We start from the raw sequence: 23303 nt of genomic DNA, 5'->3' as shown, positions 1-23303 counted from the left end.
GCATCATTCTTTATAGCACAGTGAGATGGAGGAGGGGGGAAGGTTTGCTGAGGGAGGTGATCCCTGTGACACAATTCTTTCCAGTCCTTATCTTCCTGCCGGATAATAGACTTTCTCAACTAGCAGTACAAGGGGCTTCTGACCTTAACCCAGTTTCACTCTTTACTGGAATTCTGTTCAACTATGGTTCACTTGACTGAACTTCTGTGAGATACAGATCACACAGGACTCATCCCTTCGGCTGCTGCTAGAACAAGTTCCCCACAATCCCCCTGGGGCTCTGCGAACCATTCCGTTTCCTGTGACTGTGTTAACACCTCTAGTTGCTGGATGCATCTGAAGCAAACAACTTCCTGTAACCTGTGATTGTGTTAACTCTTCTAGTTGCTGGATGCTTTTGAAACAACAGCACTCAGCAATACTTCTGCCTGTCACATGAGGGTATGGTTCTATTTTATTGTTAATGTTTAGCTTCAGATAACCTGTTGAATGAATTTCCTGGGTTATTGCAGTAATACAGATACCTAATATGTTTTTTGTTTCTTTCTTACATGTACAGTTATGTGAAAAAGTTTGGGCACCCCTATTAATCTTAAGCTTAATGTTTTATAAAAAATTGGTGTTTTTGCAACAGCTATTTCAGTTTGATATATGTAATAACTGTTGGACGCAGTAATGTTTCTGTCTTGAAATGAGGTTCATTGTACTAACAGAAAATGTGCAATCTGCATTCAAACAAAATTTGTCAGGTGCATAAGTATGGGCACCCTTATCATTTTCTTGTTTTAAATACTCCTACCTACTTTTTACTGACTTACTAAAGCACTTTTTTTGGTTTTGTAACCTCATTGAGCTTTGAACTTCATAACCAGGTGTATGCAATCATGAGAAAAGCTACTTAAAGTGGCCACTTGCAAGCTGTTCTCCTGTTTGAATCTCCTCTGAAAATTGGCATCATGGGCTCCTCAAAACAACTGTCAAATGATCTGAAAACAAAGATTATTCAACATAGTTATTCAGGGGAAGGAAACAAAAAGCTGTCTCAGAGATTTAACCTGTCAGTTTCCACTTTGAGGGACATAGTAAGGAAATGGAAGAACACAGGGACAGTTCTTGTTAAGGCCAGAAGTGGCAGGCCAAGAAAAACATCAGAAAGGCAGAGAAGAAGAATGGTGAGATCAGTCAAGGACAATCCTCAGACCACCTCCAGAGAGCTGCAGCATCAACTTGCTGCAGATGGTGTCACTGTGCATTGGTCAACTATACAACGCACTTTGCACAAGGAGAAGCTGTATGGGAGAGTGATGCGAAAGAAGCCATTTCTGCAAGCACGCCACAAACAGAGTCGGCTGAGGTATGCAAAAGCACATTTGGAGAAGCCAATTTCTTTGTGGAAGAAGGTCCTGTGGACTGATGAATCCAAGATTGAGTTGTTTGGTCATACAAAAAGGCGTTATGCATGGCGGCAAAAATCACAGCATTCCAAGAAAAATACTTGCTACCCACAGTAAAATTTGGTGGAGGTTCCATCATGCTTTGGGGCTGTGTGGCCAATGCCGGCACCGGGAATCTTGTAAGAGTTGAGGGACGCATGGATTCCACTCAGTATCAGCAGATTCTTGACAATAATGTTCAAGAATCTGTGATAAAGTTGAAGTTACGCAGGGGATGGATCTTTCAGCAAGACAATGATCCAAAACACTGCTCCAAATCTACTCAGGCATTCATGCAGAGGAACAATTACAATGTTCTGGAATGGCCATCCCAGTCCCCAGACCTGAATATCATTGAACATCTGTAGGATCATTTGAAGAGGGCTGTCCATGCTCGGCGACCATCAAACTTTACTGAACTGGAATTGTTTTGTAAAGAGGAATGGTCAAAAATACCTTCATCCAGGATCCAGGAACTCATTAAAAGCTACAGGAAGCGACTAGAGGCTGTTATTTTTGCAAAAGTAGGATCTACTAAATATTAATGTCACTTTTCTGGTGAGGTGCCCATACTTATGCACCTGTCAAATTTTGTTTGAATGCAGATTGCACATTTTCTGTTAGTACAATAAACCTCATTTCAAGGCAGAGACATTACTGTGTCCAACAGTTATTACATATATCAAACTGAAATAGCTGTTGCAAAAACACCAATTTTTATAAAACATTAAGCTTAAGATTAATAGGGGTGCCCAAAATTTTTCATATAACTGTATTTAATAGAATGTATTTTATGTGAGAAATTTGAGCTGTAGGGACCAAGACAGCGATCTTAACTCGGTCACAGCGCGATGCAGCGTGGGTACCCACTTCACGCCGCACCTTACATATGTCATGAAGGGGTTAAAGAGGTTTTTTTTTCTTTGTTTTTTTAAAAGGGAAGGTTTTTTTTTAAAAAAAAAGGCCATTTTTTTTCTCATTTTGTTTTTATTCATATATCTATATATAACTACTATAGGAGTTACAGTTTGATTAATTATGACATCATCACTGTCCTTTTCAATCGCTTAAGGACCGAAACACTTTGTAGGTTAGCCCCTTAAAACTGAAGCCTGTTTTCATCTTCCTTACCAGGCCAATTTTTTCAATTTTGACCAGTGTTACTTTAAGTGATAATAACTCTGGAAAACTTCAACGGATCCCAGTGGTTCTGAGAATGTTTTCTCATGACCTATTCTGCTTCATGATAGTAGTGAAATTTGTTTGATATAACTTGCGTTTATTTGTGAAAATATCAGAAATTTGGCAAAAATGTAGCTATTTTCAAACTTTTAATTTTTATGCCCTCAAACCAGAGAGTTATATCACACAAAATAGTACCCATCAAGTCCTCAAAACCACATTCAAGAAGTTTATTAATCCTTCAGGCGCTTCATAGGAATTAATGCAACATAGAAGAAAAAAATGAACATTTTACTTTTTTTAAGAAAAATTTTACTTTAACCCCATTTTTTTTATTTTTACAGGGGTAACAGAAGAATACAACCTCCAAAATGTGTTATGCAATTTCTCTTGAGTATGCCGATACCCCATATGTGGGACAAAACTGCTGTTTGAGTGCATGGTAGGGCTTGGAAGGGAAGGAGCGCCGTTTGACTTTTTGAATGCAAAAATGCCTGGAATTGAGAGTGGACACCATGAGAGCCCCTGATGTGCCTAAACAGTGGAAACCCCCCACAAGTGACCCCATTTTGGAAACTAGTCCCTCAAGGAATGTATTTAGATGTGTGATGAGCACCTTGAACCCCCAGGTGCTTAACAGAAGTTTATAACGTAGAGCCGTGAAAATTGAAAATCAAGTTTTTCCTACAAAAATTTTCTTTTAGACCTACGGTAATTTTTTTATTTAGACAAGAGTAACAGGAGAAAGTGCACTTACAATTTGTTTTGCAATTTCTCCTGAGTGCGCCAATACCCTATATGTGGTTGAAAACTACTTTTGAGGCAAAATGTAAAGCTCGAAAGGAAAGAAGCTCCATATTGGCGTTCACATTTTGCTGGAATGTTTCGAGGATGCCATGTCACATTGACAGAGTCTCTGATGTGCCAGAACAACAGAAACCCCCCCCATATGTGATGTTGTTTTACAAACTACCCCTCTCAATGAATTCATCTAGGGGTGCTGTGAGTATGTTTACACCACATGTGCCTCTCAGAAATTTATACCATTGGGTGCTGAAGTAGTTTTAAATGTAAAATTTTTATATGAGCTAATAGGAAAAAATGAACCTCACAATTGTTGTGCAATTTCTCCTGATTGCGTCAATATCCTACATGTAATCAGGAACAAACTACTTTTCAGGCACAGTACAAAGCTCTGAAGGGAAAGCTTGCCTTATTATAGTTTACTTTTACTTTTCTGATTTGCGAGTGCCATGACCACTGGGAGAGCCCCTGAGGTGCCAGAACTGCATAATCTCCCCATAAGTGACTCTATTTTAGAACTACATCTCTCAATGAATTCATCTAGGGGTATAGTGATAATATTGACACCATAGGGATTTTACAGAATTTTATACCCGTGGGCAGTAAAGAAAATATAATTACCGTATGTACTCGAGTAGAAGCCGAGTTTTTCAGCACGTTTTTTGTGCTAAAAAAGCCCGCCTCGGCTTATATTTGAGTATATACCTGAGTATACAGAGATTCCGGTGGTGGATAGTGGGGGGGGTTTCCGGCGGTGGAGGAGCGGGTTGCGGCGGCGGAGGAGCGGGGCACACGCAGTAGCCGCTGCTGCAGCTACCACGTGTCCCGCTGCTAAAGGGAAATGAATATTCATTCTTCTCCACTCTTATGGGCGTGGAGAAGAGGGAATATTCATTCTCCTTAGTAGCAGGCACAGAGGAGCGCTGAGCCGCAGTTCCTGCTGACAGTGCCCGCTACTAAAAAGAATGCATATTCACTCTTCTCCACGCCCATAGTCCCGACGTGGAGAGGAGTGAATATGCTGGCAGCAGGGGAACAGGATGCAGGGCTGGAGCAGAGGTGAGGAAGGAAAGTGAGTAGAAGTGTTTACTTTATAAATATGTGCGGTGATGTGGCCATACGTACTAGGATTGGGGATGAGGGGGCCATACATACCAGGATTGGGGAATGAGGAGGCCATGCATACCAGGATTGGGGGATGAGAAGGCCATGCATACCAGGATTGCGTGATGAGGGGAGCATGCATACTAGAATTGGGGGATGAGGAGTCAATGCGTACCAGGATTTGGGGATGAGGGGTGCCATGCATACCAAGATTGTGGGATGAGAGGTCCTATACATACCAGGATTTGGGGATGAAGAGGCCATGCATACCAGAATTGGGGATAAGGGGGCCATGCATACCAGGATTGGGGGATGAGGGGACCATGCATACTAGGATTAACGGATGAGGAGGCCATGCATACCAGGATTTGGGGATGAGGGATGCCATACATACAAGGATTGGGGGATGAGGAGGCCATGCATACCAGGATTGGGGGATGAGGAGGCCATGCATACCAGAATTGGGGAATGAGGGGGCCATACATACCAGGATTGGGGGATGAGGGGTCCATGCATACCAGGATTGGGGGATGTGGAGGCCATCCATACCAGGATTGGGGGATGAAGAGGCCATGCATACCAGGATTGGGGGTTGAGGGGCCATGCATACCAGGATTGGGGGATGAGGGGACCATGCATACCAGGATTGGGGGATGAGGGGTGCCATACATACCAGGTTTGGGGGATGAGATGGCCATGCATACCAGGTTTGGGGGATGAGTAGGTGCCATGCATACCAGGATTGGGGGATGTGGGGTCCTTTACATGCCAGGATTGGGGGATGAAGAGGCCATGCATACCAGAATTGGGGGATGAGGGATCCATGCATACCAGGATTGGGGGATGAGGAGGCCATGCATACCAGGATGGGGGATGAGGGGACCATGCATACCAGGATTGGGGATGAAGGAGCAATGCATACCAGGATTGGGGGATGAAGGGGCCTTCCATACCAGGATTAGGGATGAGGGGGCCATGCATACCAGGATTAGGGATAAGGGGGCCATGCATACCAGGATTGGGGATGAGTGGGCAATATTTACCAGGATGGGGAAATTTACCAGTAGATGCTGCATTTCCCACCCTAGGCTTATACTTGAGTTAATAAGTTGTCCCAGTTTTTTGTGGTAAAATTAGGTATGTCGGCTTATACTCGAGTATATATGGGTCATTTTTACCACAAAAATGTTGTTTTGCGCCCAGATTTTACATTTTCACATGGGGAAATTAGTAAAAATGGCCACAAAATTTGACACACAATTTCTGCTGAACATGGATATACCCCATTTGTAGTTGGACAGTACTGCTTAGCCACACGGCGAGACTCAGGAGGGAAGGAGCGCAGATTTGCAGATTTTCCTAGAATACTTTGTGGATTCCATATACAGAGGCTCTAAGTGCTAGAAGAGCAGAATTCCCCTCAAGTGACCCCTTTTTGGAAATTATACCTCTGCCGAACATGTGGACTCTAAATGTGGTTTAGGCACACTGGGGGGCTAAGAAGGGGGGCATTTGGATTTGAGAGTGCAGAATTCACTGGATTTGTTTTGGGGTGGTGAGGAGCCATAGTGTTTTCCCATAGCCTTTATTCTACCAGTAATTTAGAAACTCGCTATGTTTTTGTTAACAGGTGACAGACCTGAGTGAGGTCTTGCTTTTTTTGTGGTTTGAGTTGAAGCTTTTATTGGGAACATTTTACATAATGTTTGGGAACATGTTTATCCTGGACTCTACTCTAAGCATTTATATCACTGTTTCCATCTAACTCTTTGAATTACGTGATTTAGATGAAACCCATGAGGGATCTTTTTGTAAGGGGGAAGGCCGGGGTGTAAGTACTTTCAGAACAAGGGATCCGGACCTGCCGGGGCCATGCCTCTGGTTGCAGGGGGAAGACAGACTGCGCGCACAGGAGTCAGGTGACCAGGAAGCTGGGGGCGTGTCCAGAGCCAGAGCTCAGGAGTCAGGTGACCGGGGAGCTGGGGGTGTGTCTAGGAAGAGGGAGAAAAAGTAGTTTTGCGCGGGAAAGCAGGCAGTTGACAGTTGGAGTCAAGCCTGACTAGAGGGAGAAGAGACGCAGGGTCCGTGGAGCCGAGCAAGTGAGGTGCAGTGTTATGGACTAGGGGCTCAGTGGGTCAAACAGGAGACCGCCTGCTGCCGCCAGAAGACGGAGCATTGTTTAGGCAGGGAAGCCAAAAGAAAACAACACCAGCATCAGACGGCAACGGCCTTGTGGGGAACAAGAGTCAGCTAAGTGTAAAACTGCCGATTACAACCGTTTCGACTCTGCTACATCTAGCCAAACTGTGGATTGTCGGTTATAGTCTTTTACCTGCTACTCCCCTTGTTGTCCCCATATTTCCCCTATTACTCCCTGCATGGAGATTGACCTTGTTACAATAAACCCTCCCCCTGTTTATTAACCCTGTACTGGCTGCTCTGTGTTTCTGTGTCACTGCATTTAAAGTACCTGTGTCACATTTGGCGTAGTCGGCAGGATGCAGTCTTTAGACACAGACACTACAGATCAGTCCATTCTGGGAGTCTCTAGATCTAGCTTGCCGCTGGGGGCCATGCTCAGCAATCTCTCAAAGTTCACTGGGGACAATATGATGCTGTGGGACTGGTTTGAGAGAGTTAGGAGTATGTTACGTATGCATCCGATGATCCCAGCTATGCAAGCCGAGATAGCTTTACTGGCCCTGGACGGTGAGGCCCGGCACTCCGTGATGTACTGCCTTCTTCTTGACCGGGATACTGTAGAAAAAGTGTTGCGGATATTGGAGGAGATGCATGGGGATCCCACCAATGGAGGAGAGCGGAGGATACGGCTCTTTCACCAAGTGCAGCAGGAGGGGGAGACTGTGACGCAGTATGTTAATGCATTACAGAGGGTGCATGCTTATATCAATAGAAAAGACGACATGGGGAATTTGGGAATGGGCCCCCCTGACGTGATCTTAAGGGACCAATGTGTGACAGGCCTCAGGGATGTGCAGCTGAAGCAGGCCTTGTGTGAGAGAGCAGGAGATGGGAGTGACGGCCCTGGCAGGGATGGTCCGGAGTAACGAGGTACCCACCCCGCCTGCAGCTGAACCGGAATGGGCTCGAGAGATGCAAAAGAAGATACAGGAGATGCGGGGTGAACGATCCAGTCTCAAGAAGACCCCTGCACCGACACCAGAGATACCCGGATTGATTGCCCCAGTTAGGGAAAGAATTTAATTCAGGCCCCGCCCTGCAGGAGAGTTCCTTAGAGAAGTGAGGAAGCCCTACACAGACAGAGACACGACCTGCTGGAAGTGTGGAGGCGCAGGACATTACACCAAGGGCTGTGCTAGCCGAGGGCGGCCCCTGTCGATGCAGCCGTTATACTAATGGGTTCCGTGATTGGGGGACACAGCCCGGAGCCTAAGGAAGGGGAAAGAAAAAGAGGAAGGTCCAAGGACCTAGTTTCCACCAGCCCGACTGTCTGGGCCGAAATAAGCGGTCGGGCTATTCACTACCTGATTGACACGGGATCCCAGGTGACTACAATGATAGAAGCCTACTTTCAACAGTGATTTCTAGAGATAGCACGGCCTGAATGGGGACCAGTAATTTGGCAAACGGCAGCTAATCAATTACCCCTCCCGGTCGAAGGGTGTTATGGATGAAGATCCAAGTGTGTGGAAAAAAAAAGGGGTCGTCTTGGTCGCAGGGGGAACCGGAAGTGGACCCCCGGTGACCCTCGGAATCAATGTGCTGAAAGAGAGCGTGCTAATTCTGATTAGTGAGCCGAAGGAGATTCCTGTAGACCGGTGGGACCCCAGAACCCCCCAACGGAGGGTTTTTCAACAATTAATCCGAGCCGCCCAGGCTCAGGAGACGTCGAGTGAAGGGAAGGTCTTGGGGAAAATAATAGTACCAGCAGCTACTGCACTCACCTTACCGCCAGGACAAACTGTACTCACGTTGCCCGCACGGGCCTGCACGCCTCTTGAGGGGGTCGAAGTTCAGATAGAACCAACATCGATGGACAAAGTACCCCCCGGACTCCTGGTTGCTTGGACAATGGCCACCGTCTAGGAAGGCAATGTTATCGTACGGTGCGTTAATCTTGGCGAAGGTGATCTCACACTCCCTCCCAGGGCGGAAATAGCCCAGATTCTGGGAATGCCAGAGAGTTTGGTGCGACCTGATGTGGTACAGCTATCCGCTGTACGAGGAAACCCCTGGACTCTGGCGGTCACCGTGCCGCCAGAATCCCACCGTGCTAGTGCAAAGGGGGGACGATGAATCCTAGAACAAATGTGACTGAATTGACTGGACTTTCACCTTGACAGGTGCACCAGGTTGAGGAGGTACTGGAGCGGTACCAGGAAGTCTTTGCTCACCACGAGGATGATTTTGGTTGCACTGAAGCCATTTCCCACGAGATTCCCACGGGGAGCGCTGCCCTAGTGCGGGAGAGATACCGGCAGATACCTCACCAGATGTATAAAGAAGTTAAGGAGATGCTAGCCCATATGTTACAGAATGGTGTGATACGGGAGAGTCAGAGTCCACTCACAGCCCTGATTGTTCTGGTCAGGAAGAAAGATGGGACCCTGCGGTTCTGTGTGGACTATAGACAACTGAATGCCTTTACAGTACGAGACTCTTACCCACTACCCCGAATCGAAGAGTCCCTGTCGGCCTTAGGGAAGGCAAGATAATTCTCCTCCTTGGATCAGGCTAGTGGGTATAGGCAAGTGCCCGTGGCCGAACATGACCGTGCAAAGACGCCGTTCATATTACCCATGGGACTGTTTGAGTTCAATCGGATGCCCTTCGGCCTGACTTACACCCCTGGCACGTTCCAGCGTCTGATGGAGAGGTGCTTGTGCAATTTGAACTTCGAGGTGACACTGATTTATCTTGACAACATAATTGTCTATGCCGCCACCTTCGAGGAGCACCTCCAGTGACTGGAGCAAGTACTGAGTCCGCTACAGAGTCATGGCCTAAAGGTGAAGCCCCAGAAGTGCCACCTGTTCCGCAAACAGATTGAATATCTCGGTCATACTGTGTCCGGTGAAGGAATCAGGCCCACCCGGGAAAAGGTGACCGCCATACAGGAGTGGCCTACCCCGAAGACAGTGAAGGACGTTCGTGCCTTCCTGGGACTTGCCGGGTACTACCGAAGATTCGTGAAGAACTTCACCCGCATAGCCAACCCATTGCTGGAGCTACTTAATGGAGTGCCGGCGGGCTCCCAGAATCGGGCGATTCGGTGGGGAAGCAGCCAGGAAGAGGCCATCCGTGCCCTAAAAATGGCCCTGACTGAGGCCCCAATACTTGCCTATGTGGATTTCTCCCAACCATTCATACGCCACACTGATGGGAGCCTACATGGTCTGGGAGCCGTGTTATCCCAAGTACAGGAGGAGAAAGAGCACGTGATTGCGTACGCCAGTCACTCTGAGAGGAACCCAGATAATTATAGCTCTTTCAAATTAGAGTTGCTGGCTCTGGTTTGGGCAATGACCGAAAAGTTTGCAGAGTATTTGTCCGGCTCTGAAGTACTGGTGAGAACAGATAACAACCCGCTGGCTCACCTGGAGAATGCGAAATTGGGGGCCCTGGAGCAGCGATGGGAGGCCCGTATGGCCAGGTACTGGTATAAGATCGCCTACCGGTCTAAGGCAGAGAATACTCACGCAGACGCCCTCTCAGCTGCGCAGGCCATCTGCCGAGACTTCATTCGGGTGTACGGCTGCCCAAAGAGGATCCATTCCGATCAAGGCGCCTTCTTCCAGGGCCGGGTGATGGAAGAACTGCACCGGTTGTACAGGATTAAGAAGTCGCGGACTACTCCTTACCACCCTCAAGGAAATGGGGCCTGTGAACGCTTTATTCGAACACTGATCCAAATTCTCCGAACGTTGGAGGAAGATCGAAAGGTACAATGGCCTGAGTTTGTGGCCGAGCTGGTGTGGGTCCACAACAACCGAGTGAATAGTACGACGGGGTTCACACCTTATACCTTACTGTTCGGGCAAAAGGGGCGAGAGATTACCGAGCTGGACCCCGAGGAGGACTACCCATGGATGGGGATGTCTTCCTGGATCCGGGAACACCGGCATCGACTGCAGACCCTCCGACGGTTGGTACAACAAAAGTTTCAGGAGCTCAAACATCATGAGACATTGCCCCTTCGAGGAACAGCTCTGAGGCCCGGGGTGCGGGTGTTGGTTCGAGACTGGCGGCCCCAGAGCAAAATGAGTAGGCGGTGGGATCGGACCCCGCACCGAGTGAAGTGTAGGGTTGGCGCTGAAGGACCTGTGTATGAAGTTCAACCCGAGGGGGCTGAAGGAGCCCCTACCAGAGTGGTTCATCTTAGTATGCTGCGGCCCTGTCTGTCTAAAGATGACGAAGATGAAGAAGGATCACCTGCTTCTAGAGAGCATCCTGTCACAGTTGCCCCAAGCCACGATGTGGATGAAGAAGAATTGTTGATTCTACCTCCGAGCCCCAGCACTCGATTACCTGCAGTCCCCAGTGAAGGCGGCGAGGGAACACCATCGGTTGAAGCCACCGGGCAGGCGGATATTGAGAATCCAAGTGACCCTGCACCCCCCCATTGGTCAAACTGAGTTACGCCGGTTAGAACGGACAACAGCAGGAGTGCCTCCTCAACGTTACGAACAAGATCAGTTTATATGGCAATGTATCGTCCAGGAAGTCTAAGAATGTGAACATTTGGTGAAGGAACTCTCGCCCGTGGAATGGCGAGTTAATGGAGAGTGGGAGTGTAAGGGGGAAGACCGGGGTTTAAGTACTTTCAGAACAAGGGATCCAGAACTGCTGGGGCTGTGCCTACATCAAGCCGAACTGTGGAATGTCGGTTATAGCCTTTTACCTGCTACTCCCCTTGTTGTCCCCATATTTCCCCTGTTACTTCCTGCATGGAGATTAACCCTGTTACAATAACTCCCCCCTGTTTATTAACCCTGTAATGGCTGCTCTGTGTTTGTGTCACTGCATCTAAAGTACCTGTGTCACATTTTCACTATAATGTGGCAGCAGAGTTACTCTGGACTCCATCTTTGTTCAGTGGTGTCCTTTTTTCAGAAGTGCACAAAACTGTGGTCAACTGCACTTTTATGCACGATTAAAAAGATGGACAGCGTTGGATCATAGGCCAGACGATGTCCACAGTGCCTCCATTTGCCTCATTATAGGGAATCTTCCTCTAGGGGTTCCGTCTGAAGCACATATTTCAGAGATTTACATGGAAACCCTGGTGTAAGCACTCAGCGTAGAGTGCAGGATAAATGTGAGCAGAGGTAGACTAAAAGGACCTGCCATGACGTCATTTAGTCATGTGACAGGCCATGCGACTGCCGACGTCAGCGGTCGCGTGACCCGTCACATGACTAAATGATGTCAGCACAGGTCCTTGAGTCCACCGCGATAGCCGGCAAGCCAAGACAAGCACACCGCGGGCCATAAGAAGGTAAGTATAATATTTATTTTTTATTTTATTCTTTTTTTTACAGGTTCTATGGTACCTGGGTCCAGAGGAGAGTCTCCTTCTCTCCCGACCAGGGTACCATCCGCACATTGAAACGCATGGAATGCGAATCTACAGATTCAGTGTTGCGGATTCCATGCGCTCCAATGCAGGTCAATGGCGCTTCCGCAAAATAATTGGTAGCGCTGCATTTTTTTCCGCAATGATAATCCGCAGCGGAAATTTCCGCATCATGTGCACAGCATATGCGGATTATCATTGGGGAACATGGACAACATATTACCAAGCATTTTTTAAGCGTTTTCGCTGCAGAAATTCCGCAGCGGAAACGCTTAAAAAACGCATCGTGGGCACACAGCCTTATAAAGAATAATGAATGTTATGTATGTGCCTTTAAGGTTATGAACTATGTCACTGTGAGTCAGCAGTTATCACACCAGTCAAGTAAGTTGTTAATTCTCTACACTAGAGTTTGTTGCTAGGACACTAGTTGGGTGTGTCTAGCAACGTACATAAAATGTTGTACCAAGATCAGATCGGAAGAGATGAAGACGAGATTAGAGGTTTAGAGAGATTGAGTGAACAACACAGAAAAGCACCACATCTACCAGCCAGCATGTGAGGGAATCCATTCACCTGTTCCACTGTGCTGTATTGGGAGCTGCTAAATTGAGGAAAGCGTGAGGGAGCATATACGTCTGCTGCTGGGGTGAGTGATGCTCTGATTCTACAGAGCACACAAGCCTATTGCTGTTGCAGCCTGCCCAGAACCTAGAAGAACATTCGACCAGTAATGGTTACTCCTAGAACACTATGGGGATAACGTTATTCTGTTGCACCTCACACGATTTGAAAGTTAGTGTGGTTGGGACAAGGAGGCCGGTTATGGATAGAGGGTGAAAGACAAACTGTATAGCTTCAGTAGCAGACCACCAATGTTAGACACTGGAGGGACTTACTGATATCGCTCCTCGCTTGTACTCATCACTCTGTCTCTGCTACCAAATGTGGTCGGTGATAATAGAACTTATTAACCATCTGCACATACTTTTTTTTTTCTACTGTACCATCTATGGCTGATACTTTTCAGGCTGTGAGAAATAAAGAGTTAACTTGTTCATTGTTAACCTGTCTCTGTGACTTTCTCTCTCTCATCATCTCATCTCCTGTAGTCCCTCTGCGCCAACACAATGGGAAACGCCACCACACCAATCCAGAGGGAACAGTAACAGCTTCATTTAAACCCTACATACCTGCAGCCATGTGTCCCCTTTCACTGCGACCTCCGCAGCGCCAGGCCCCGAGCACGGCCACCACCGACCGTGTAACCATAGAGGACTCGACTCATGCCCGGCATACTGGAGGGTTTCCCATCACCCTGCACTCTGTTCCTGGCTGTTAGAGCAGGAGCTCGGCCACAAGCAGCGCCGAGCTCCTTCTGTGATGGGGGGGGGGTGCTGATATTTCATGCTGTGATCGGTCAGTCAGAATGACAGAACTATCACAGCGTCCTGAGTGTGGTGACCGATGACATGGTCACTTAAAGCTGTCAGCACTGCAGTGTCACTGCATGTTTACACGCAGTGACAGTTTAAAGTCTTGAAGGACATGGCACGTCATGATGCGTGTACTGACACCCGCTCATGACTTATTATGTCAGTTATTTGTCGTAAAGGTTTTAAAGATCAGAGGTGATATCCTGTTTAAATGTATGTGGGAAAGGAGTTGCATCAACTCCAAAACACGTAATCCATAAAAAAAACAATTAATCTACGTGACCATCTGAAATTAATAATACCTGAACAAAGGAGGAAGGAGTTGGATCAACTCCAAAATGCATATTACAGTAAAAAAAAAAAAACTCTTCATCTACCTGACTTTTGACATCCTTCATCCTCTGGCAGCACCCAGAATATCCCACAAGTTTTTTCTGATTTTTGGCCGACTCATTGTCAGAGCTGATTGGGGTCTGCTAGGGCCCTGCTATGCAGACAGACATCCATTATGATATATCGCCATTAATTCCACAGCGTTTTACAGACATTATGGGCACTGTCCCCATTGGGGCTCACAATCCGCATTTCCTATCATTATGTCTTTGGAGTGTGGGAGGAAACCAGAAAACTCGGTGGAAACCCACAGAAACACAGGGAGAACATACAAACTCCTTGTAGATGTTGTCCTTGGTGGGATTTGAAATCAGGATCCCAGTGCTGCAAGACTGCAGAGCTAACCATTGAGCTAGCTTGTGAAATGAAAGACAGAAGCGGTAATAGACTGCATCTGTCTTATTTTTAGTGTCCCTAGCTGTTTCTGAAATCTGAGGACTTGATTTTCTTCTTATAGATTACATGAGCTTTATAGAATAACAAAAATTTCTGCCTGATTTTTCATTTTTACATTCAAATTGCATTCAAATTGCCTGCAGGTTGGCGGGGATCTTGAGATCTCCATCATTCATACAATAAGCCCCCAAGAAGTGCACAGCTTAGCAGAAAGGAACGCACAGCTACTGTCTAAGCACACACTGGACAGAAAATACAGTACCAAGCCTATGCTTTCTATTGTTTCTGTACCCTGCTCTGTGTGTGCTTATGTCATCTGAGAAGCACACTTCTCAGGGGTCTATTGCTCAAACAGTAAAGTAATGACCTCACTACATAGATGTACACTGATATTAGTTACTCTTTAACCCGTCACCATAAATTTACAATAGCAAGGATTTGAAGTACCGGACCAAGCACCAGAAATATTGAACTTGGTTCTTATGAGGTTAAGGCTATGTGCCCACGTTGCATAAATGAAGCAGAAAATTTCTGCTTCATTTCTGAAAGTCCTCTCCCGGAAAAACGCATGCGGAATTCCGCACGCATTTTTCGCGCGTTTATCACGCGTTTTCCACATGCGGAATTGCCTTGCGTTTTTTATGCATTGGACAAAGGCAATTCTGCTTGCGGAAACGCAAAATTAATTGACATGCTGCGGATTTTTGAACGCAGCATAAAAATCCGCAGCATGTGCATAGAACTTGCGGAATCCCATTGGGGACCATGGGGTGCGGGTTACCAAGCGTTTTACAAGCGTTTCCGCTGCAGAAATTCCGCATCAAAAACGCTTGAAAAACGCTACGTGGGCACACAGCCTAAAACTAATAGTTTGTGCCGCAGTATTTGACTTAGGCTATGTGCCCACGATGCAGAAATGAAGCAGAAATTTTCCTGACCATTTCTGCATTTCCTTGCCAGAAAAACGCATGCGGATTCTATGTGCGTTTTTTATGCGTTTTTCATGCGTTTTGTAAGCTTTTTTGAAGCCAAATAAAGTTAGTGAAAAAAAAAGGGCCAATTTGATGTAATTTCCTAGTCAAACCCCTTTTCACCATTTTGGAAGTATTCTTCAGGATGCCACGTCTCATCGCTTTTGCTTGTCCTTGTATACTTCACTTGCCCGGTCCCATATCTCTGGGTACTTTTTCACCTACAATGTAAGGAAGGATAGATAGATACACACATATACACTGTGTACAGAATTATTAGGCGAGTTGTATTTTAGAGGATTATTTTTATTATTGATCAACAACTATGTTCTCAATCAACCTAAAAGACACATAAATATCCAAGCTTAATATTTTTGGAAGTTGGAGTGTTTTTTTTTTCGATTTGGCTATCTTAGGAGGATATCTGTTTGTGCAGGTAACTATTACTGTGCAGAATTATTAGGCAACTTAATAAAAACCAAATATAATCCCATCTCACTTGTTTATTTTCACCAGGTAAACCAATATCAGTGCACAAAATTTAGAAATAAACATTTCTGACATGCAAAAACAAAAACCCCAAAAATTAGTGATCAATATAGCCACCTTTCTTTATGATGACACTCAACAGCCTTCCATCCATAGATTCTGTCAGTTGCTTGATCTGTTTTCGATCAACATTGTGTGCAGCAGCCACCACAGCCTCCCAGACACTGTTCCGAGAGGTGTATTGTTTTCCCTCCCTGTAGATCTCACATTTTATGATGGACCACAGGTTCTCTATGGGGTCCAGATCAGGTGAACAAGGGGGCCATGTCATTATTTTTTCTTCTTTTAGACCTTTACTGGCCAGCCACGCTATGTAGTAGTTGGATGCATGTGAAGGAGCATTGTCCTGCATGAAAATCATGTTTTTCTTGAACGATGCCGACTTTTTCCTGTACCACTGCTTGAAGAAGTTGTCTTCCAGAAACTGGCAGTAGGTCTGGGAGTTGAGCTTCACTCCATCCTCAACCCTAAAAGGTCCCACAAGTTCATCTTTGATGATACCAGCCCATGCCAGTACCCCACCTCCACCTTGCTGGCGTCTGAGTCGAAGTGGAGCTCTCTGACCTTTACTGATCCAGCCTCTGGCCCATCCATCTGGCCTTCAAGAGTCACTCTCATTTCATCAGTCTAAAAAACCTTTGAAAAATCAGTCTTAAGATATTTCTTGGCCAAGGTGGTCGTTTTTCAGCCTTCCTTACCTTGGCCATGTCCCTGAGTATCGCACACATTGTGCTTTTTGATACTCCAGTAACGTTGCAGCTCTGAAATATGGCAAAACTGGTGGTGAATGGCATCTTGGCATCTTCACGCTTGATTTTCCTCAATTCATGGGCAGTTATTTTGCGCCTTTTTTGGCCAACACGCTTCTTGCGACCCTGTTGGCTATTTGCCATGAAACGCTTGATTGTTCGGTGATCACGCTTCAAAAGTTTGGAAATTTCAAGACTGCTGCATCCCTCTGCAAGACATCTCACAATTTTGGACTTTTCAGAGCCCGTCAAATCTCTTTTCTGACCCATTTTGCCAAAGGAAAGGAAGTTGCCAATTGAGGCTCTTTCACACGTCAAAATCTACGGTACAAGTGGTGATGACTTTTTCCACACATACCGGAGACACACACAGACCCATTTCAATGTATGCTTGGTCACGCATACGCTGTATAATAATCTTACATTTCAATGTATTTAAAAATAAAAAAAATTGGGTGGGCTCACGCGTATTTTTAATAACCAGCAGAGGGAAAGCAGACGGATGAGGGCTCATGTTATAGTCTGGGAAGTAGCCAAGGATCATGACCCCTCTCTAGGCTATTAATATCAGGCTGCAGCAGTTAGCTTAGCCTTTACTGCCCATTCTACAGGGGTACCCCAAAAAAAAAGTATATAGGCTCCCCCTATAAATTGGTGCCAGCAAAGGCTAGGCGGACAGCTGCGACCTTTTATTAATAGCCTAGAAAGGGGCCATGGTTATAGGCCCCCTCCCAGGCTATAATATCAGCCCTCAGCCGCCCCAGATTTGGCGCATAATATTTGTGCGCCAAATCTGGCACTTAGTATAGGTGTATTTTTTATTTTAGGTGGCGATCAGCGGGGACAGGTAATGTATAAACTAAATTTATTTTAGGCAACCACTGGCCACCAATGAAATGTATTTTTAAAATTTGTGGAACAAAAAAAAAAAAAAATGGGGACTGTAAATTAAAATAAATAAATAAGTAAAAACAAAAAAATATGGGGGCATAAAAAAAATAAAAAAAAAGATATAGGGGCAAACTATAAACCTATGGGGGCCAAAACCTAACATATGGGGGCAGTTTAGAGGACACATTAGGGCAATTTTAACAGCAGGATCAGGCTGATGGGAACTACTGCTCCCATTGAGCTGATCCTGCTGGCACTAGTAGACGGGGACAGACATAGGCCGATGGGAGTAGTAGTGTCACATCGGCCTATGTCTGCCTGCACGAAGACACCGCACAGAGCACCCGCAGACACCGCAGACACCTGCAGACACACACCACACTTATGACCGGGACTTTCTGGTCCATCCTTTTGTACCACCCCAGATGCTCAGCCATGATCCAGGAAGATGGGAATGGTATGGGATTCTCATCTTCCTGGATTTATGGGATGGTCTGGGATGGCAGGAACGCCCCGGCATGAGGTCACTTCCTATTTGCTGCGGTCTTGTGTTCCAAATTCGTAGCAAATGCGCTTCAATTCCGCAAGTAGTTTTACATACTTGCGGATTTGAAGCGGCTCAATGCAAGTCTATGGCGCCGAAAACGCACTGCTTCTGCAAAATAATTAGTAGTGCTCCGTTTTTTTCCGCAATGATAATCCGCAGCATGTGCACAGCACATGCGGATTATCATTGGGGACATGACTGGTCTTCTACCATGCGTTTTTAATGCTTTTCCTCAGCGTTTTTGCCGTTGCGGAAACGCTTAAAAAACGCATCGTGGGCACACAGACTTACTCTTTTTATACCTAAGCTGTGTTATGCTAATATATTGATTTATATATTTTTATAAAAGATGTTCACTTTAGCCAACAGTGCTTGTTTTTGTGTATTGACTAACTGTTGAAATATTAGTAGTTTTATGCTGTTTTAAAATTTTACATTTACTTAGTGTCATTATTTTTAGGGTTCTAGTATTGAGAACAAGCAAGACTGGATTAAACATATACGAGAAGTAATACAAGACAGAACAATTCATTTGAGAGGTGCTCTGAAAGAACCTATTCATATACCTAAGACAGTATCCACAAAACAAAAATCGGCTAGACGGTAAGTGATTTCCTTTTACATTCATAAATTTGGGTTGATGGAAGATTTCTCATAACATGCTAATAGAACAGTTTTTAAAAGTGGCTGTGAAAAATCATATCCAGGCACATGGTATAAAAATGTAATGCATCATAGGAAAATAGAAAAAAAATGAAGCTATCCAAAGTTATGTGCATATTGTCAGTTTATTCATGTTTGGCTTATGACAATCTGTCTGTGAAAAAGTCTGCTGTTCCAAAAAAATTTCTTCTATAAGCTGCCATAGTCATAAAAAAACAAAACAAAATGATTGTTACTTACTCTCTGCTACACATCCGTATATGTTGTTTATCTGTACTACTGCCATCATGTTGACAGCACTGCAGCCAATCACCGGTGAGTGAGACTTGTGCAGTGACAGAGAGCCAGGTCTTGACCTGGGAAGGGTAACCAATACTCCTGTTTTTATGATTATCACAGATTATAAAATAATGTTTTCTGAACTGGGACAACCCCTTTAATATTTTGACCTATACAGTGGGTACGGAAAGTATTCAGACCCTTTTAAATTTTTAACTCTTTGTTTCATTGCAGCCATTTGGTAAATTCTAAAAAGTTCATTTTTTTCTCATTAATGTACAATCTGCACCCCATCTTGACTGAAAAAAATGTAGAATTTTTTGCAAATTAATTAAAAACTGAAATATCACATGGTCATAAGCATTTAGACCCTTTGCTCAGTAGTTGAGTAGAAGCATCCTTTTGAGCTAGTACAGCCATGAGTCTTCTTGAGAATGATGGAACCAGTTTTTCACACCTGGATTTGATGATCCTCTGCCATTCTTCCTTGCAGATCCTCTCCAGTTCCGTCAGGTCGGATGGTGAACGTTGCTGGACAGCCATTTTCAGGTCTCTCCAGAGATGCTCGATTGGGTTTAGGTCAGGGCTCTGGCTGGGCCAGTTGAGATTGGTCACAGAGTTGCTCTGAAACCACTCCTTTGTTATTTTACCTGTGTGCTTAGGGTCATTGTCTTATCCAGGATATCTCTGTACTTGGCCGCATTCATGTTTCCTTCAATTGTAACCAGTCGTCCTGTCCCTGCCGCTGAAAAACACCCCCATAGCATGATGCTGCCACCACCATATTTCACTGTTGGGATTGTATTGGGCAGGTGATGAGCAGTGCCTGGTTTTCTCCACACATACAGCTTAGAATTATCACCAAAAAGTTCTATCTTCAGCTCATCAGACCAGAGAATCTTATTTCTCATAGTTTGGGAGTCCTTCAGGTGTTTTTGAGCAAACTCTATGCAGGCTTTCATATGTCTTGCAGTGAGGAGAGGCTTCTGTCGGGCCACTCTGCCATAAAGGCCCGACTGGTGGAGGGCTGCAGCGATAATTGACTTTGTGGAACTTTCTCCCATCTCCCTACTGCATCTCTGGAGCTCAGCCTCAGTGATCTTGGGGTTCTTCTTTACCTCTCTCCCCAAGGCTCTTCTCCCATGATTGCTCAGTTTGGCTGGATGGCCAGGTCTAGGAAGACTTCTGGTGGTCCCAAACTTCTTCAATTTAAGGTTTATGGAGGCCACTGTGCTCTTAGGATCCTTGAGTAATGCAGAAATTCTTTTGTAACCTTGGCCAGATCTGTGCCTTGCCACAATTCTGTCTCTGAGCTCCTTGGGCAGATCCTCTGAGCTCAAGATTCTCATTTGGCCTTACATGCACTGTGAGCTGTGAGGTCTTATATAGACAGGTGTGTCCCTTTCCAATTCAAGTCCTATCAGTTTAATTAAACACAGCTGGACTCCAATGAAGGAGTAGAACCATCTCAATGAGGATCACAAGGAAATGGACAGCATGTGATTTAAATATGAGTGTCTGAGCCAAGGGTCTGAATACTTATGACCATGCGATATTTCAGTTTTTTTATTTTTTATTATATTTGCAAAAAAATTATACATTTCTGTTTTCTTCAGTCAAGATGGGGTGCAGAGTGTACTTTAATGAGAAAAAAATTAACTTTTTAGAATTTACCAAATGGCTGCAATGAAACAAAGAGTGAAAAATTTAAAGGAGTCTGAATACTTTCCGTACCCACTGTATTTAGTTGTAATCTGAATTCTGTTTCTTGATTGGTTCTATTTATTTGTATTTCTCTCTTTTTTTTAATTTGGTTATGGCTGTGTGTATGCAATGCAATGCATTTGGATAAAAGTACTGTCAGATTGACAAACACTAATTTGCATTGCACGTTCAGGTCTAATTTCATATCTAAGGCATAATAAAAATCTATAATTTTTCATTATTTTTTATTTTGTTCTGGACTGAACTTCTATTTCTAAAATGTTCTTTTGGATTTACAACACTGCCTTCCTAAAGTATGCTCATAAACAGTCAATAAAAGTAAGACGTTGAGGAATTTCAAAATGATCACAGTTCAGATCAATGAAAATTACCCTCACACAGTGCAAGTGAAATTTATGTTTAGATAAGGTCAGGAAAGCTTTCATTGTAAAGCTTCATTTTTTTTCATCTTATAGAGGTTTATTTTGAATTTTCTCTGAAACACAGTAAGAGTATAGGAAATGTGAACCATTATAGGTAGATATAGCAGAGGATTAAGCATGCTTTGCAATGTCATATTTAGTGTTAAACCTCCTTTAACTATTGTTTCTTTTAAGATGTAGCAGAGGAGAAGAAACAGGGGAAGGGAGTTTGGAATCTGGCCTGCATTCCAGTACAAGTGCCAAAATGTACGTATTAAAAGGTTTAAAAATTATTAACAGTTTTAAACTGTCCAAAGGAACTCTAGATAGAATTATCTAAACAGTTTTAAAGAAAGACTGTTTTGTTTCCAATAGCAATCAATTAGAGTCCAGCTATCATTTTAACACAGCTGATTAAAAAAATATAGCTGAGCTTTCAGTAGCTATGGGCTGCAAAGACAGTTTCTCTTTTAGGTGTCATGCACATGTCTGTGATTTTTCTTGTATGCAAAAAAAAAATAAAGGTATGATTTTCATCAGTGTTTTTGATCTGACTTTTATGAATATTTGGTCAGTGTCTCAGGATTTACTATCAGTATTTTGAGTTATTGTAATAAATTACAAAGCTTTTCCTATCCACGTTAAAAACGGACAGCACACAGATCGCACACACATGGCAATGGGTGCTGTATGTGATTTCTCATGGATTCATAGGCTTGTGTGGGTAGTTTTGAACTGTGACTCCGATAAAAAATGAACATGGCTTCATGATTTTTTGCGAACACATGGAGCAAAAAAACCACGAACAACTTCATAGATTATACGGTGTAAGATGGCCGCCGGACAGGTCCTTGAGGGGAGGTATGTATCACCGATGTTTGTAAACCTGGGAAAAACATGCTCCAGCTCACGTAGTGCTAAGAGGGTTTATAGGGCGTATAAGGGCCGGTTTTTATGAACAGTCATAAGAGATGGGAGGAAATGGCTGCTCACATATCCCCACCCCGGGGGCGTGGTTTTTGTAAATAAAATTTAGACCAAGTTTCTCATTCAGTGTCTGTGGCTGGAGGTGTGGATGCCTCCTGCATGTTTGTACTAAAGGACAGTACTGCATGGACTGTTTATTTTGCTGTTTTGTTACTCTGTGCCGGACAAGGCTGTGTTTCATTTACTTTTAAAGTGCGGTTTATGAAGTTATAATAAACCTGCCTTGGACATTTTAATGAAATCGCTTCCTGTGCCTACCTCAACCGCAGCTGAGTGAGTAAAATCTTACAATTGGTGATAGAAGCATGAGCACGAATTCCAGAGGGGCAGTGTAACTGCTACAGGAGACCATTTAAGTCCTGGGTTAAGGCCGCCAGCCAGGAAGGAACGTCCGGCAGCATGGAGGAGCTGATAAAGCAACTGGTGGAGGCTAATCTCCAGTAGCATCAACAGCAGCAGTGGCAATGACTCGCCCCCTGGGCCGTGGGACACTCGGAGCCGGGCAATAGGGAGACGATGGGGGTAGTAGTGGCAACCCGGTTCCGTGGCTCAGGGTGGTCAGACCAGTGGTAGTCCCTTTATAAGTTTTAAGTGATGTCCGACTACGCCACCTGTGGATTGCGGTCAGTGGGAACTGCCGCTGCAAGGCAGACCGCTGGGGCTGATGGTGTGTGCAGCTGGGGTAGTGTGACTCCCCACAGGAAGAGTGCGGCCCCAGGGCAGTATAATGGAAGATGGGGGTGATGGTGTAGGACGTCCCAGTACCGTCAGTGCTGGAGGAGCAAGGAGCGCACAGACAACAGGTTGCAGTCCAGGGTCTTTACTAGAACAGGTAAACTGACCCACAAACAGTCCCGGCTAGGAGGGGACCTGGATGTCTGAGAGCAATTGGGAAATTGGCCCTGGTCAGGGTGAGGGTGTAGGCCTACTGTGCTTTCTGCGCTCCTTCTGGCTATCCCCTCCTTATAGGGTAACAGCCCACGTTTCCGAGCTCTCCGTGTATTCTCGCCTGTATGGCCTGCAAAGTGGGTTCCTTTCTACTCCCGGCCTGGTACGGCTTTGCTGGTCCCTTCTGTTGTGGCAGAGCCTCCAGGCTTCTTAGGCCAAGGAACATACAGTCTTACTTCGCCTCTTGTCTCTGGCTTGTGGCTCTCCTACTGCCACACTTCCTCTTAGGGTGCAATACAACTGTCCCTCTCTGCTCTGGGACCTCAATCCTGAGACAGGTCGTCCAG

The 23303-nt window shown here is 45.1% G+C and overlaps 1 protein-coding gene across 7 annotated transcripts in view; it reads left to right on the top strand.

Annotated features, from left to right (window-relative positions):
- The window catches only part of LOC141265383 (triple functional domain protein-like), a 1868493-nt gene that overhangs the window by 1345700 nt on the left and 499490 nt on the right, over nt 1–23303 (top strand). For all 7 annotated transcript variants that reach the window (XM_073678400.1, XM_073678401.1, XM_073678399.1 and 4 more), the window contains 2 exons: nt 18474–18616; nt 21277–21348. In XM_073678400.1, the coding sequence (XP_073534501.1) occupies nt 18474–18616; nt 21277–21348 (215 nt within the window). The remainder of the gene's footprint in view (nt 1–18473; nt 18617–21276; nt 21349–23303) is intronic.

Source organism: Phyllobates terribilis, unplaced genomic scaffold (assembly GCF_046119375.1).
Source record: "Phyllobates terribilis strain yellow unplaced genomic scaffold, ASM4611937v1 Scaffold_4__5_contigs__length_816908805, whole genome shotgun sequence".
Taxonomy (NCBI): Eukaryota; Metazoa; Chordata; class Amphibia; order Anura; family Dendrobatidae; genus Phyllobates; species Phyllobates terribilis.
Note: the sequence above shows the minus strand (reverse complement) of the source record. Positions and strands in the feature narration are given on the sequence as shown.